Below are 14,430 nucleotides of genomic sequence, written 5' to 3' on the forward strand. Positions count from 1 at the left end.
GGTTGAGATTGGACTATGCTGGGGCTTGGTGGTGGCAAGGGCGCTTTGTGGTTTGCAGAGTGATTCCTTGCTGCCAGAAGAGGCTTTTGGATGGCCTCTGTTCTACTCTGCTTTCGAGCTGTCTGAGGTATGTCTTGGCCATGATCAAGCTGTCAGAGAGAAAGGGGAAACCTGGAAAGTGTCCTCCTTTCCCCATGCAGAGCAGCCAGAGGCTGGGGAATGAAAGCTGCTCAGCTGAGCAAGGTGGGCTTCAGATCCCTTGCTTCCCATCGCGGTGAGCCTGCCTGTCAGGGCTGCTGTGCCGCCAGCCCCTCTCATGCCCGCCTCTGCCTCCATTAATTTCAAGAAGCTGTCAGGATGTTCTTGCAGCAAAATGTTCCCAAAACTCCTGCTCCTGCACACTCTCTGCCTCTCGGTGTCCTCCTGTCACATCTCTCGCATTAACGTGATGTCTTCCTGGGGTGGTGTTACGCTCCAGCCCTTCTCCCCATCCATCTCCTCCACTCTCCATGCCTTCCGAGGTGGTAGCTCCCAGTGTGGCTGCAGGTGAGAGATGAGATTGCACAGGAGCAATCTGTGTTTTGGCCTCCAGATGATTTATGACAGCTCAGGACGCAGCTGTAGTTACGGTTGCTTTCATAGCCCGGAGAGGAGCGAGATGCTCACAGTGGCTAGGGAAGCTGCAGACTCCGGAAGAGGCAGCCCCCACCAGCTGCAGCAGGCTGACAGGAGTGACCTGACGGGCCATTGCAATGACCCTCCATCAGTGCTGAGCTTTCCACAGTGACAGTCACCGGAGCAGCCAGCCAGCTGAGAGAAGGGCACTTTCCCTCAAGGGAGGAAGCCCAGCCCCACGCCCCCATCCTTGCGGGCTGCAGAGCAACCCAGGAGCAGGGATGCTGCTCTTCTCTCTGCCGCAAAATCCCAGAGAAAGATTAACTACTCCCCATTATGTGGCACCGGGTCTGTGAGCCCTCACCTACCTTCCCATGTCACTGCACAGTCCCTGCAAACTTCTGCTGTGCTCCTTTTCTCCTTGCATGGGGAGGTCTGGCAACGCGCAGGCTCTGGAGCAAGAGCGGGCCGCGGGTGCAGTTTGGTCTGGAGCCCTCCATCCCACACCACCCAACCGCGGTGGTGCTGGGATCCCCTGGCCGCACAGCCCGCACCTCTGGGCTCCTGTGCTGGGTCTCAAGGCTCTCACGGTGCGGTGGACCTGCTGAGCACTCACTGGCTCTCAGCAAAGGTGGGGAGGTCAGGCACCTCCTCCTCTTTTTGGATTCAGTCAGACTGGGAGAGGGGTGTAAGGCTCTGCCTTTGTCCATGCAGGGCACCTGCAACTTTGGTCTGTGGAAGTTCTGCCCCTCACCTCTTGTTTCAGAGCCAGGTAAAAGGTCCCTGTGGTCTCCCTATGGCTCGTAGCAAAGTAGGAAACCAGGAATTTACTGGATTGTTCACCAAATTCAGACACCTTTTTTTGAAAAGCCACCTGAGGCTTGAGTGTGTGGTAGTGGTCCAGTCTGCAGCAGAGCTGAGCTGCTTTAGGAGTCCGGAGGGTTTGCTATCTTGGTTTCCTGACCCAAGGGGACTTGTTTCTGCAAAGCCAGCATTTTACTGTGTAGCTCTCTATGGATCCCCAATGTGTTTTCTTTCTCTTTCTTGACTTCTTTTTTTTTTTTTAATGTTAAAAAAAGACTACTCTAAGGAAATCTCACTGCTGTGGGACTACTTAGTAGGCTGTGTAGAGATCTCTGTACTTAACATAATGTGCATGCAGTGAGTCATTATTCCTTCAGTCCACAGCTTTGAGTATTCATTGCACAGATGAGGGGCTTGCCTGAAATGAGGCTTTCCATACACACAGCACATGGCCGGGGAGATCATCTGCCGGGCACACGTCCTCGTTAAATGAACATTTCTCCTCTGCTCTGGTATGTGCACAGACCAGTCATGGGGATGAATGAGCCACCTCATGGAAAAGAAGGGAGGGAAGGAAGGAAGGAAGGAAGGAAGGAAGGAAGGAAGGAAGGAAGGAAGGAAGGAAGGAAGGAAGGAAGGAAGGAAGGAAGGAAGGAAGGAAGGAAGGAAGGAAGGAAGGAAGGAAGGAAGGAAGGAAGGAAGGAAAAAGAGAAAAAGAGAAAAAGAGAAAAAGAGAAAAAGAGAAAAAGAGAAAAAGAGAAAAAGAGAAAGAAAAGAAAGTTGCTGTATGAAAGCAAACTCAAATATTGTGCATGCATAATATTCATTGCATAAAGCCTTAGAATAGCTTTGTTGTGATACCTAAGCTGGCCCCTGGGAAACAGGGTCTGTTTTCCCAAATTTTTGCAGACAAGCAATACTGACTAATTTGGAGCTCCTAGAATGGAGAAACCATAAGTAATGGTAATTATGAATAGGATTTTAAAAAGCAACCCACGTTCAGAAAGCACTGGCTGCTTTTAAAAATCTCACCTTCTGTTTTGTAGTATATGAGCAAGGAAAAGATCAGAGCTATGAATCTGCTGTAGGTTTAACTCAGCAAATTGAACAAGCTTTGCAAAATATCAGGGGCCCAGACAACATCTGGTTCAAAAGCCAAATTCAGTCAACCTCTACAATGAAAATGCAACAAAATCATCGTGAAGAAGTCTTAGCAGAGCACCAACGTTTAAATCAGAGATGTATCATTTAAAATCCTACATCCTTCAGGCTGGATTAGTGGAGATTGAAAGGGTCTAGAAAAGGGAAGGGAGGCTTGCTGGCATTAGCACAGGATAGGGGTAGAGCAAACACTGGCAAAAATAAAGCTGATTTAGCTTAGAAAGAAGAATTAGAGGTGATTTTTCTTGCATATTCCTTCACTAATGCAGAGGTTGTCCAAACTCTTCCCCCTATTCCCGTATTCCATCATTTGAAAGACAGGGTTTGGGACCAAGACAAAACAAGAGCCAGCACAGGGAATGGGATTTCTGCGGTCAGAGTGCAGGAGCAGTTATGACTTGAGGGTCAAACTGTAGGATGACTGGATAATTTTGTGGTCATTAATGATATCAGTAAGAATGCAAGCTGCAGTGATGACAATCAACTCTCCTATTCCGTGTTGTTGATTTTCAGGGGACTGCTGACAGTGGCAGCATTTTGATTGCAAGTCCTGCTTTTCTCCTCCCTTCCATCCCCAGCCAAGACTGGTTGTGCACAAAATGCACCAGGGGCTGATCTGAACTTTGAGGATGGACGGGGAGCGTGGGAAAGTTGTAGCCTCAGGGCCACATGTGGGTACAGAGCTGTGGGAAGTGGGGCATCATTCACTGACAGGAGGGGGTCAGCTGGTCTGGAGGCTCTCAGGGACAGTTGTTTTGGGGTAAGGGAAATGCTTTTTATGTGGAACTGACTTTTCATTTAAAAAATGCAGTTCCAGCTTAGGGTTGGGACAGACTGGAAGTCCAGGAGACCAGAGATGGCAAGCGCGTGCCCGTTTAGAGCAGTTGCATTTATACGAGCATGTAATTATATGTGCTCATCAGTGCACATGCAGACAATGTTGCATTTAAGAGGGTGTGAGATCAGCCTGGAATAAAAGCACTGATGCCTTCTGTCATGAACAAGGGATGAGGCTGCATGATGCCTTGCAGTTACCAGGAAAGTGAGGGGAGCGCAGGAGTCATTTTCAACCTGCAACAGTCAGTGCAGCCCTGGCTGGAAGGAATCAGTGCCTTGGAAGAGCCTTCCACTCATTTCCCTTGTTCTGTTTGCATGCAAAAGCCAAGGGTCAGTGACCTCTGCCTGAGGCATGTATTTGCTGTAAAAGAAACCATGGCAGAGTGAGCTCTTCTTTGCCTACAAGATGCTCCAAGAACTTGTAAGAAATATGCTGAAGGAGAGACGTAGGATGTGCTGCCCGGCTGCTCCAGCAGCCAGCACCTCCCAGAGCAGACTGATGAAGCTGTCCCTTTGGCAGCTGATGAACCCACATCACCTAGGGTTCCCTCTGATGTGAATCGTGTTGGAGCTGCAGGTTGCAGAGTTTTCCCACAGCCCGTGCAGCCAGCGGGTGTTTGCCCGGCTGGCGGGTGTTGCCAGTAGGGAGGCAGCAGCATGGTGCCTGCGGGATGCGTGTGCTTGTGTGTCTGCTTTTGCATGTGTGTGTGTGGTGTGCGGCGGGCAGCAGGGTGAGGGAAGCCTGCTGCCAGACCTCACTACCCGCACTCTGAGCCATGTGCTGCCGTGCTGGCAGCTCCTGAGCCCCTCGCTGGTTTGCTGGGGGATCAGAGCTGGTTTGGTCTAACTTTGCTTTACACAGTGTGGCCTGCCATCGTACCTGTGGGTTAAACAGAAAATTGGCCACTGTCACTTGCAGGAGTGGGTCTTTAGCCTTTCTCAAGGGCCACATTGAGCTTGTTCAGTGGGTGAGAAAACTTTGACTTTCTAATGTACCCATTCAACTCCTTCCTTCATCCAATTTTGCTTCTCTGTTCCCTTCTCCCCTTTATGACCCTTATTATTTTTCCGTCCACAGCAAAACAGTTCACATCAAGGTAATTGATGATGAGGAGTATGAAAAAAACAAGAATTTCTTCATTGAGCTGATGAGCCCCCGCATGGTGGATATGAGTTTACAGAAAGGTGTAGTACTGGCCCTGCAGACTAACGTTAACATTCTTCTTTCCTCTTCTCTTCCATCTCCTTCCTCCTCTTCTCCTCCTCTTCCTCTGCTGTCTCTCTGTCTCCAACTGCTCTGCCCTAAACCCTGCTGTGCGCACACACTGTGTCACATGGTACCCGTGGGGTGGCATGGGGAGTGATGCTGGGGCTGGGGAGAGGCAAAGTGGTGAGGGGGGCAGAGAGAGAATGATGGAGAGCCTCCCGCTTGTCCATATTTCTGCAGAGGCTTGACAAAGACCTTCTGCCATCCCTACTGGAGGGTCCGAGCAAATTTTGTAGTGTCAGTGGGAAGATGCTGGCTAGAAACTCATCCAGCATCTCAGGAGGTCATTGCCCAGCCTTGGTCTTACAGGGTGTCTCAGTCAGACCTGTGTTAGAAAAAGTCAGGAATTGAGGCCTGGCAGAGAAGCAGCTCCTGTAACTTCTGAGAAGGACCCAGCAAAGGCTGCGCAGCCCCTGGTCCGGTTGTTGCAGGGTGGCTCTGGGAGCAGGAGATGAGGACAGAGAGGAGCTGACACCCCACTTTGGTTTGCCTGAGGGCTCCCAGCGGCTGTGTGCATTGCTGGAGGGAGCCAGGTGAGCTGGCAGCAGGGAGAAGGGGCCAGCCCTGCTCCAGCACCCAGGGTATTTCCATTTGAGCCTCGGAGGCATTTTAGTCCACTGTGCCCCCTCGAGGTCGCAGCAAAGCTGTCTGCTCCTGGGGAAAGCTGCGTCCTCGCTTGGGGGACAGGTCAGGGGAAAGAGGCAGGCGCTGTCGAGGAGAAAAAGCAGTAAGATATGCCATTTTGAAAATGGAAATTAGAATGATCAGCCTCCTTTGCAGCTGACAGAGCTGTAGCCCGCTGGCAGAGATCCACCTCGCCCCACTGGGGAACCTGTCTGTGAGTGCCCATCTCTCTCTCTTCTCCTCAGGCTCCCAGCCCAGGGTCCCTGCAGATTTATTATTAATTGTGAGGGCAGCAGAAGCAATTGATCTTCCAGCTAAAAACGCAGTGGGTACCCCAGGGTGGTCCCTGGTGATTTCCAGGCAGCCGATACCTTTTCCATTACCATGTGACACTGAAGAAAATGCGCTGCAGAAGTCGCCTTCCACTAACCATCAGCAAGGTCCTCTTCCTCCTTGTCCTCCCTCCTCACTCCCCTCGCCAGCCCCCTCTCCCCCTAACACCCTCCCGCTCCCCAAGGAGCAGCTGCGACGGATGCCCGTGTCCAACAGGCAGGCCAAGGAAGGGGAAGGGGCTGCGTGCCAGGAGCCTGCGCCGCCGCCGCTGCTGCTGCTGCTGCTGCCGCCTCGCCTCTGGCCAGCCGACCCACTGTACACGGTTGTCTCTCTTGTTGTCCCTACAGGAAGACCGTAAGGGTTAAGATAGTAGATGAGGAGGAATACGAAAGGCAGGAGAATTTCTTCATTGCCCTTGGTGAACCGAAATGGATGGAACGAGGAATATCAGGTGTGAGATCCTTTATGAAAAAAAAAAAATATCAGAATCAAGTCTCCAAACCCCAAATCTAGAAAATATAACCCTCTTTCTCCTCCTTCCCTTCTCTCCTTTTCTCCTCCTCCTATAGATGGATCGACTTTTATTCTCTGCCCTCCTGTATTCTCACTGTCACCCTGTTTCGGTGTCATCTCTGCCTTTTAGAGCCCAGCTTACTTCTGATCCTCCTTTTGTGCAATGCTTGAGCCTCAGAGGCTGTATTATTTTGATTGGGTTTCCTTGTCTTGATCTGGTTTTTGTTCTGAGCACACCTTTGCGGTTCTCCCCTCTCCTGCTCCTTTGCCAGGACCTTGGGGAATGTGAAAGGCAAGAGAAGGGCGTAGTGCATGGCTGCTCCTTTGGCTCCTCCTGTACGCCCCCCTGTCCTTCCTTCTGTTGTTGCCTGCCAGTGGCATTGCCTTGGTGTTCTTGGGTCCCTATGAGGTGCTGTGAAAAGCCCAGGGGAGAAGAGGGAAGGTGTGAGGTGTCTTGTTATGTTGGTTTTTTTTAAAAACTGGTTCTCCCATGTCTTTCATCTGAAAACCCCCTTAATGTGTCACAAACAATCAGAGTCTGCCATGCAGAGGGTGTGGACTCTGCTGAGGTCCTACTTCATCAGCACTGAGATCTAGGATCTCCCAGCAGAGCAGGATTATAGTGGGAATAAACCCTGATTTACAGTTGTGCCTTGCCTACATGTATCTTTGTCCTTGTCTACATGTATCTTTGTCCTTGCCTACATGTATCTTTGTCCTCATACATGTTTGACCTCTTTTTCACTGAGTGAGTCTTGACATATGCTTCACCAGCTTTGGGGTGGTCCTGGGAGGGCCAGGCCTTAAACAGAAGCATGTTACAAAAGGGAATTCAAATACACCTTCTGGATGTCTGATACAGAGTAGAGACAGGCATGTGTGCCCATGGCCTTATTCCTGCTCCTATGTGCTGGTGCAGTGATGGGAACACCTGGCAGTTGCCCCTGCATCGCACAGCTCTCCCGTGCTGAAATGTCTTCTGTCTCTTATCTCGCCAGCACAGCAGCTGCCCTCTGGCCAGTCCGAGCTCCCATGCACAGCTCTGCGGGATGTTTGGGATATGCACAGCTTGCATTAGCATGACAACGTCATATAGCACGCGTGGATTTGTAAAACGTAAACCCAAAGAGGTATTCATAGTTTAATGCCGTTAGACTGCAGCCTGCAGGCAATGAGGGACATTAGGTTTCACTGTGTGTTGAGCACAGGCCCTTGGGTTTCACCAAAGTCCAACTGCCCATGAGCGGAAACACTAACCAACCTGCCGTATCCCAGGGGGGTACGTCCCAGCAGTTGATTGCCCTCCAGAGTAAAGATGTGATCATGGCTTCTAGGTAGCAGTTGTCTGGCCTCAGCTTGTAGCCACTAGTTATTTTCCTACTTTTCTTCCATCAGTTGAAAGAACTATATAGTATGCTGCAGGTTCTGTGTAGGTACTTGCTCACTATACCCATTTTACACCCAGATTTATTCTTGGGAGTTTAAGGCGCTTAAGACCTTTGAATCTGTCAGCAGAATCTGTTCAGCCCTAGATCAAGGTCTTCAGCCCTAGGATCACCCTGGGATCTCCTCTCTGCATGTGTCCCTTCCCATCCACAGGGCTCCCACCTCCATCTCAGCAGGTACAGGAGGAAAATCACCTGCCTCTGGTTCTCTTCTGCTTATGCACTTGGCAGCTTGGAGCATCACACTGAAGTTTCTGCTCAGTTGTCTGTTCTCTGTGAATCCTACCATCCTTTTCTAAACCAGTGAGCTTCAGGATACAGAATCAGGTTCGGACTGTTTTTTTGTGAAATCCTGCATTTCTTTTTCCCATATAGGCCACGTTGCATTTGGCTGAATAAAAACACGTATTTGAAAAAAAATCCAAATAGCCCCTAAGGTGGTTCAGCTGTAAAATGTCCTCGTTATTATTAGGACTACAATGCCATTTTTCTGTATTGTGTGTGTCTCATTTACACCAGCATCAGTTGGAGTCAGTAGGACTGTCTGATTTGCAACAGGCAGAGAGGAGGTCAGAGCTGGACTAAGTGATCAGCAGCACAGAGCCTGTAGGCCACCCTTGGACGGACCCTCTTTACCTGGAGGAAGTAAAGGACCATGCCGAGGAGGAGACACAGAGCCCTGATTGGCCTTGTTAGAGAAAAATCAGGGTGGTTTTAAAATCTAAGAGGCGGAAGATTAAAATGCATTTGTAAATGTTACTGGCACAAGGTGGCACAGTCGCTACACTAATTCCAGGGCATCTGGAAAGATCCCTAGCTCCCTAGTGCTGCACGTCGTGGCATCTCCAACGAGTGTACCTTGTGCCTGGGATGAAGAATAAGGAGCTGCATGAGGCTTTCCCATGCAGAACATCGGGAGCAATTGGCAGCCAACACTGCTGCCAGCAGCTTCACGGGGCGCATGCGTGAGCAGCCATCTCCTGGCACACTGACTTCCACACACGCATTCCTGCCATCATCGCACCGTTGCAGGGGCAGAGTTTGGATGGCTTATTCATTGCAAAGCACATGCACGACAGATACAGCCCTGCAGGCTGCAAGGTCATCGCAGCCTCCTCAGTGATGAATGGGCCCCTGCGGTGCTGCCCGGGGAGGGTGGGGGGGTGGTGTGTGTGTGTGGAAATTCCAAACCACAGCCACCCAGCTGGGACTTCACTTGATTTTGCTGTGGTGATGAATGGGCCCCCACGTGACTCACATGGTGAGGGCAAAGCACAGCTTCTGCCTCTCATGGGAGGTTCAGGCTGGATTGCTTTTGATGAAGAGCCTCTCTGGGTTTCGGCTACCCACACATTTGTTTCCAGCACCACAAAAGATGTGGTTTTATTGACGGTGTGTTCTCGTTTTGTTGTTACTCCCCAATTAGCTGGGTCACGCTGAGCCTGTGCATAGGGAGCTGTAGACAGCTCTTCATAGTGTCTTCAAAACATCTCTTCTGGCCCTGTTGGGAGCAGGGCAGTGTTGGGCACCTCAGCTGACTGGCAGTCATGTTTGGAAGTAATCTGTGATCTGGGTTGTGCAGAGACAGCCAGTCTATCGTAGCTGTGCCTGCACTACCATAGCTTTGTACCCAGGGTCTGCACTCGCCCCAGGACCTGCCCATGCTAGCTTACCTTAACGATACAAGCTAGGTAGCAGTGATGAAATCAGTGATGAAATGTGGTGGCCTGAAGGGAAGGCAGAGCTGATGGCAGGGACAAGTAGAAATGTGCTTCCCAAATCAGCCTGAGGCAGAGTTTGGACAGTTTATTTTGGGATGCAGAACTGTGTCCTGGGCCCTGTGCTATTCAAATGCAGTGTGCTGTCTCTGAGGGTACCCTCACTGCTGCTGGCTGTGCTGGCAGTCGCTTCTGATCAACATGCAGTGGAGGAGGATAGCAGGCAGGAGCAGGGTTTGCTACTGTACAGTTGATTTGTATTACTGGCCGTGCTGTCCCATAGATGTGCCAATACAAATCAGTCACCTCCAACCAAGGGAACATCTCCTTGGCCTTGATCAGAGCTGTGGGGCGGGGGGGTGTATCTCCAGGAGGGTCTCTGTAAGGGCCAGAGCTCAGCAGGAAATTCATCCTAGTGCTCTTACTGTTTGTACCTTCCTGGAGGAAAAAACATCTCTACTCAGAAAGGTACCTGTGGTGGTCCAAACACGAATTCCTGTCTTCAGGTTGCTTAGAGCTTGCATGGCACATAACAGTCACTGATACAGCCTTTTGACTGAAACATTTTGCATCATTTGCAGATGCTGCTCCTCACTGTTCACTCCCAATTATACCAGTGCCATGCTGCTTTGAGCCTTGGGGCACTCAGTTGTTAACCCTTGCCATAAGGAGAGCTTGACCACTTACTCTTGTTGTATAAATGCTACATCTACAATACCAAACTTTGTCTTGAAGCTCATTTATTCTTTTTCACCAATTGCTTTCTGCAGCTGGAGTTTTTCAAAGCCTTTCTGATCATCCAAACAAATCACATCAAGTAGTTTTACTTCAGCAGCTCTTTTTGTTGATGTGCTACAATAATTCAAAGAGATGAGAATAGATCTGAGATGGGTATCTTGCCAGCCCAGTCTGTGATGAAGACCAATACTGACTCAGTAGTGGCGTATCAGATGCAAAGAGCACTGGTAAAAATGGCGCTTGCTGCAAGCTTGTTATATCGAAGTGAGTTAGTAAAAAGAAATCAAAGAGACTCACATTCTTTGCTTGGCAAAGATGGTAAATGTTGCTTTTCTCTATCCTCCTGGCCATCTCCCAGGTTTCCTGGGTTTTTTTTGTCTTCTCCATTTCTAAGAAAGTAATCTCTGAATCCTTATTGTCTCAGCTTTCCTCTGCATATGCAGTCACGTAAACTGAATCCCTGTCTACTGAGTTCTGCAGGGCTTTGAAACCTCCCAGCACCTTGAGCCACCATTCTGGCCATCCTTTTTTCAGCACCTTTTTAAAGTGTTCCTGCAGTGAAACCAGTCTTTTCCTTTATGACAAGATGCTGTGTGTTGGTTTGACTCTTGCTCACACGGCAGCTCTGGTATCGCGTCAGCTCACAACTCAGAATGAGGATTTTGCTGCTGTCAGCCCAGCAGGATTTTGGAGAAATACTTTCTTCACACATCAGCTTTCACACTTTTTCTGCAGTCCTGGACTACGGAAGAAAAACTTGCTTTGCTTTCCCTGGATGAAGTTGGTCTTCTGCTTAAATTTTGGTTAAGCTTAGTGTTGATGGAGCCCGAAGAGCAAGTGAAGCTACTGTGGAAGATTTCACTTGATTGCAGATAATCGTGAAAATAGCGTTTGGAAAATTGTGTTTCATGAGGGTAATTGGGAGTCTGCTCATGAGAATTCAGCTCATGGCACAGCAGTGGAATATTCAACCTCAGGGCTGGTGCGTGAAGGCTGAGTCTTGAGGGTTATGCTTTGTAAAAGGAACTAACATCATTCATGCAAAATTTTGCTTCAGAAAGCATGTCTCCCACAAGATATGACTTCACTGGAAATGAGAGCACAGATGACTGGCGAGCACTATTAAACAGCTTGCTGACATGGCCTGTCTTGGGAAGATTTTGTCTGAAGACTTCCCAGCCCTCCCAGCCCAGAGTCAACTGGTGTGGACAAATCTCATAACACATCTCCTTTTAATCAAGTGTCAGCACCCCTGACGGGAAACCTTCATGCCCCAGAGGGAGTATGTGGCTGGGAGTCACAGAGTAAGGATTAAACTGTGAAGGAAGAAGGATTCCTAGCTTGGATTGATCCAGCAAGTTATCTATATCAAAATATTGATGAAATGATGTGACTTGATACAAAGATCCATGCCTGCATAAGATAAGCTGCATCGATACATGAGCACGCGTGCTGCACTTTCCTGAAGCGTGGGCAGATGCTAAGAAACTCATTTCATCAGCTACTGATGGGAATAGCAAAGAAATGTTAGATTGCTGTTACCTCCTTCCCTGAAGGTGTAATAATTTGCTTGCAGCTCTGTGATTAAGCTGAACGCTGCTGGTTCTCCTGATGGAGAGGTGTCAGTTTGGAGTCTGCAAGAGCTTTGCTGTTGACTTCAATAATAACAGCATTCAGGTTAATGCTGCAAAATATCTGCCTTGTTTAGCCTATAAAAACCACGTGTTTATAGCTCTTCACAGTCCATTAGGAACAAGATTTGCTCACCGGAGTGAGCAAACCTGGAGGCAGAGCCGGTGGACAGTTACGTCTGGAAGACAGGGGATCCTTACCTCTTTGGGGAACTGAGCCCACGGTTTGTGTGGTCACTGAGCTCCTCTGGGCATGTGCAGGGTGCAGGCAATATGTTCTCCTTGCCTTTGGCTGCCTGTGACTGCCCTGCTGTGACCAAGGGTCTTCTCAAAATCCAGCCTCTTCTCCCTCATTTCATCTCATTCTGTAAATCCCAGGCCTTTAACAAGGATCCTTTTATCTACGTAGTGGCTTCCTGGAGTCTTTAGGGATATTGATTAGAAAAGATTTATGTTAATGAAGAATGGGTCCAGAATAAAGCAAGCAGCATGGTCAAATCTTTCAGCGAGGTAAACAGCAGAAAAAGGTATTTCACTGTTTGGAAAAAGTCTGGGACAAATATAGCACATGGGGTTGCTGTAAACTACAGGATTGCCCAATTTCTGGCCGGCTCCCATCCCAAGGTTCCTCTTGGCTTAACCTTCTTTGTCTTCAGTACAGTTAAAGCAGGAGGGAATCAGAACTGAGTTTCTGATCTGTAGCCCACACCAACATGCATGTCATGACAAGATTGGACCCTAAAGTACACTGAAATAGTTTATTAGTAAATAGCTTTTTTTTAGCAGCTAAATTCAGGTCTAAACTGTCCGGTTTTGGAGCTGGCAGGGGAATCAGACACAATTTTAGTTTTGTCTAGTAAATACCAGGCTTGCAGAGCAGAGAAATCCCGGTAAAGGAGGAACTGGGATCCAGAGCTTTGGGTCTCCTGAGAGAGTCAGCATCACCTACCTTGTGTGCGGGCACGTGTGTTTGTCTGCATTCACGCCATGCAAGGGTTCAGTAAGGGATACTGGGACTGCTGTTTTGGATTTGACTGTGGAGCTAATTTTAGCAGCTCACTGTAAGAATACACGTCAAGCCTCTGAGACTACCTGAGATGCCAACAGCAATGAGGTGGCCTGGCTTGGCCCCATGGGGAGCATGACGTGCAGAGCAGGAATGCAGGAGGGGTAGAGGTGCCCCGTGGAGGGATGGAGGAATGCAGCCCTGGCTGAGGCAGCGGAGGGAGGCTTGTGGGATGGGAACAGCATGGAGACCATCAGCAGGGCTGGTACAGGTACAGCATCCCCAGATGGACTGTCAGGAAACGTTACAGGTCAGGGCTAAGGGCACATTAGCAGATGCGCATGCAGGAAGGAAGCTTTAGTCCGTGAAATCATTTTCTTGCTTGCATGCACAGCATTCACTCAGAAACATAAAGATAAAATAATCCCTTGGCTTTCTGCATGCTGTATTCTTGATGTTTCATTCATAGCTTTATAGACTTCTTCAAATATTCATGTATCATATCATAAGTGAAAGGGAGAAAAATAGTTCTTTTGCAGGCTCAAAAGCAAATGGGGAAAAAATAAACTCAAATCCCAGAGCACTAGAATAACAGTTTTAAAAAACATGAGGAACCAATTTTTATTTTTAATAACCACAGTAGCTTAGGGGCCCAGTAATATTTCATTATATTAAATTTGAACACTGAATCGACCCATTGTACTAATGCTTGTAATTGCAAAAGGCAAATTAAATTTCCCCACATTGTCTGGAGAACCAGAAGACCATGGAAGGAGGCCACAAGGTAGCATGGAGCTGCAGCAGGATGGAGAGATTCAAATCGAGGAGATTCAAAATTCATGCTACAAGGGGCAGTGACAAGCCTGTTGGAAACTTCCAGGCAGAGCTGCATGGAGGACAGGAGGTGGGACAGGCAGAGCAAACAGCCCATCGCTTCTCGTGGCTCTGTGGCACTGTATGTGCTGCAGAGCATATTCACGAATGGTTGCCCAAAGGTTTTTGACTCTCAAAAGGAATTGACCCTGAAACATCAGGGATGCTCAGCAAGGAGTCTTTTCATTGCCCCTTCCCCTTTCACTGTGCCTCTACGTGCCTGCACAGACAAAGGAGATCTCCTGGAGTGCCCACGGTATTTTCACCTGGAGAGGTGGATAGGTGGATGAAGATCTTGACTGGGCTGATGCCTCTTCGCAGGCTGTTGGGAAAGCTGTGCTGATGGATGTTGCCCGATGGAGCAGGGAAGTGACTGGGAGCCGGGACTCAGGATTACTTTTCCCGGCTCTGCCACTGATGTGCTGTGTGACCTTTGACAAATCTCTTAGGAAATCAGTTTCAAACAGCGCAGATACAATTAGGTGCATCTGTATAAAAGTGCCTACTTTTCAGAGGCCTGAACAGGCGAGTCTGGGTAAATTAGTACTTTTGGACTCCAGCCCACTTCTGAGTTTGCAGAATGTTCCCTTCAGCCTCTCTTTGCTTGCTTCGCCATCTGTCAAATGGGGCTGTTAATACCGACTCAGTCTTTGTACAGAGTTTTAAGCTTCTGAGACTAAAAGTGCATGATAATAAGTGTTAGTAATTACAATACCGTCATCGCATGCAACCAAGTCTTTGGGGACTGGTTTGCTGCTTGAAGGTCAGGTAGAAGTCAAAGCTAAGGCACAGAGCTGGTGTTTGTCCCTTCTCAAAGAAGGTTTGGTATTTTTTGCTATACAGACTCTCCTGTAGTTAGTTTGAA

At 48.8% G+C, this 14,430-nt stretch overlaps 1 protein-coding gene across 4 annotated transcripts in view; it reads left to right on the forward strand.

Annotated features, from left to right (window-relative positions):
- SLC8A3 (solute carrier family 8 member A3) overlaps nucleotides 1–14,430 on the forward strand; it is a 149,348-nt gene that overhangs the window by 118,508 nt on the left and 16,410 nt on the right. For 2 of the 4 annotated variants that reach the window (XM_074867988.1, XM_074867990.1), the window contains exon 3: nucleotides 4,496–4,602. In XM_074867988.1, coding sequence (XP_074724089.1) covers nucleotides 4,496–4,602 — 107 coding nt within the window. Of the gene's footprint in view, nucleotides 1–4,495; nucleotides 4,603–5,528; nucleotides 6,093–14,430 lie in introns of those variants that run through there. The other 2 variants (XM_074867989.1, XM_074867991.1) reach the window with 2 other exon arrangements.

This window comes from Strix uralensis, chromosome 4 (assembly GCF_047716275.1).
Source record: "Strix uralensis isolate ZFMK-TIS-50842 chromosome 4, bStrUra1, whole genome shotgun sequence".
NCBI lineage: Eukaryota > Metazoa > Chordata > Aves > Strigiformes > Strigidae > Strix > Strix uralensis.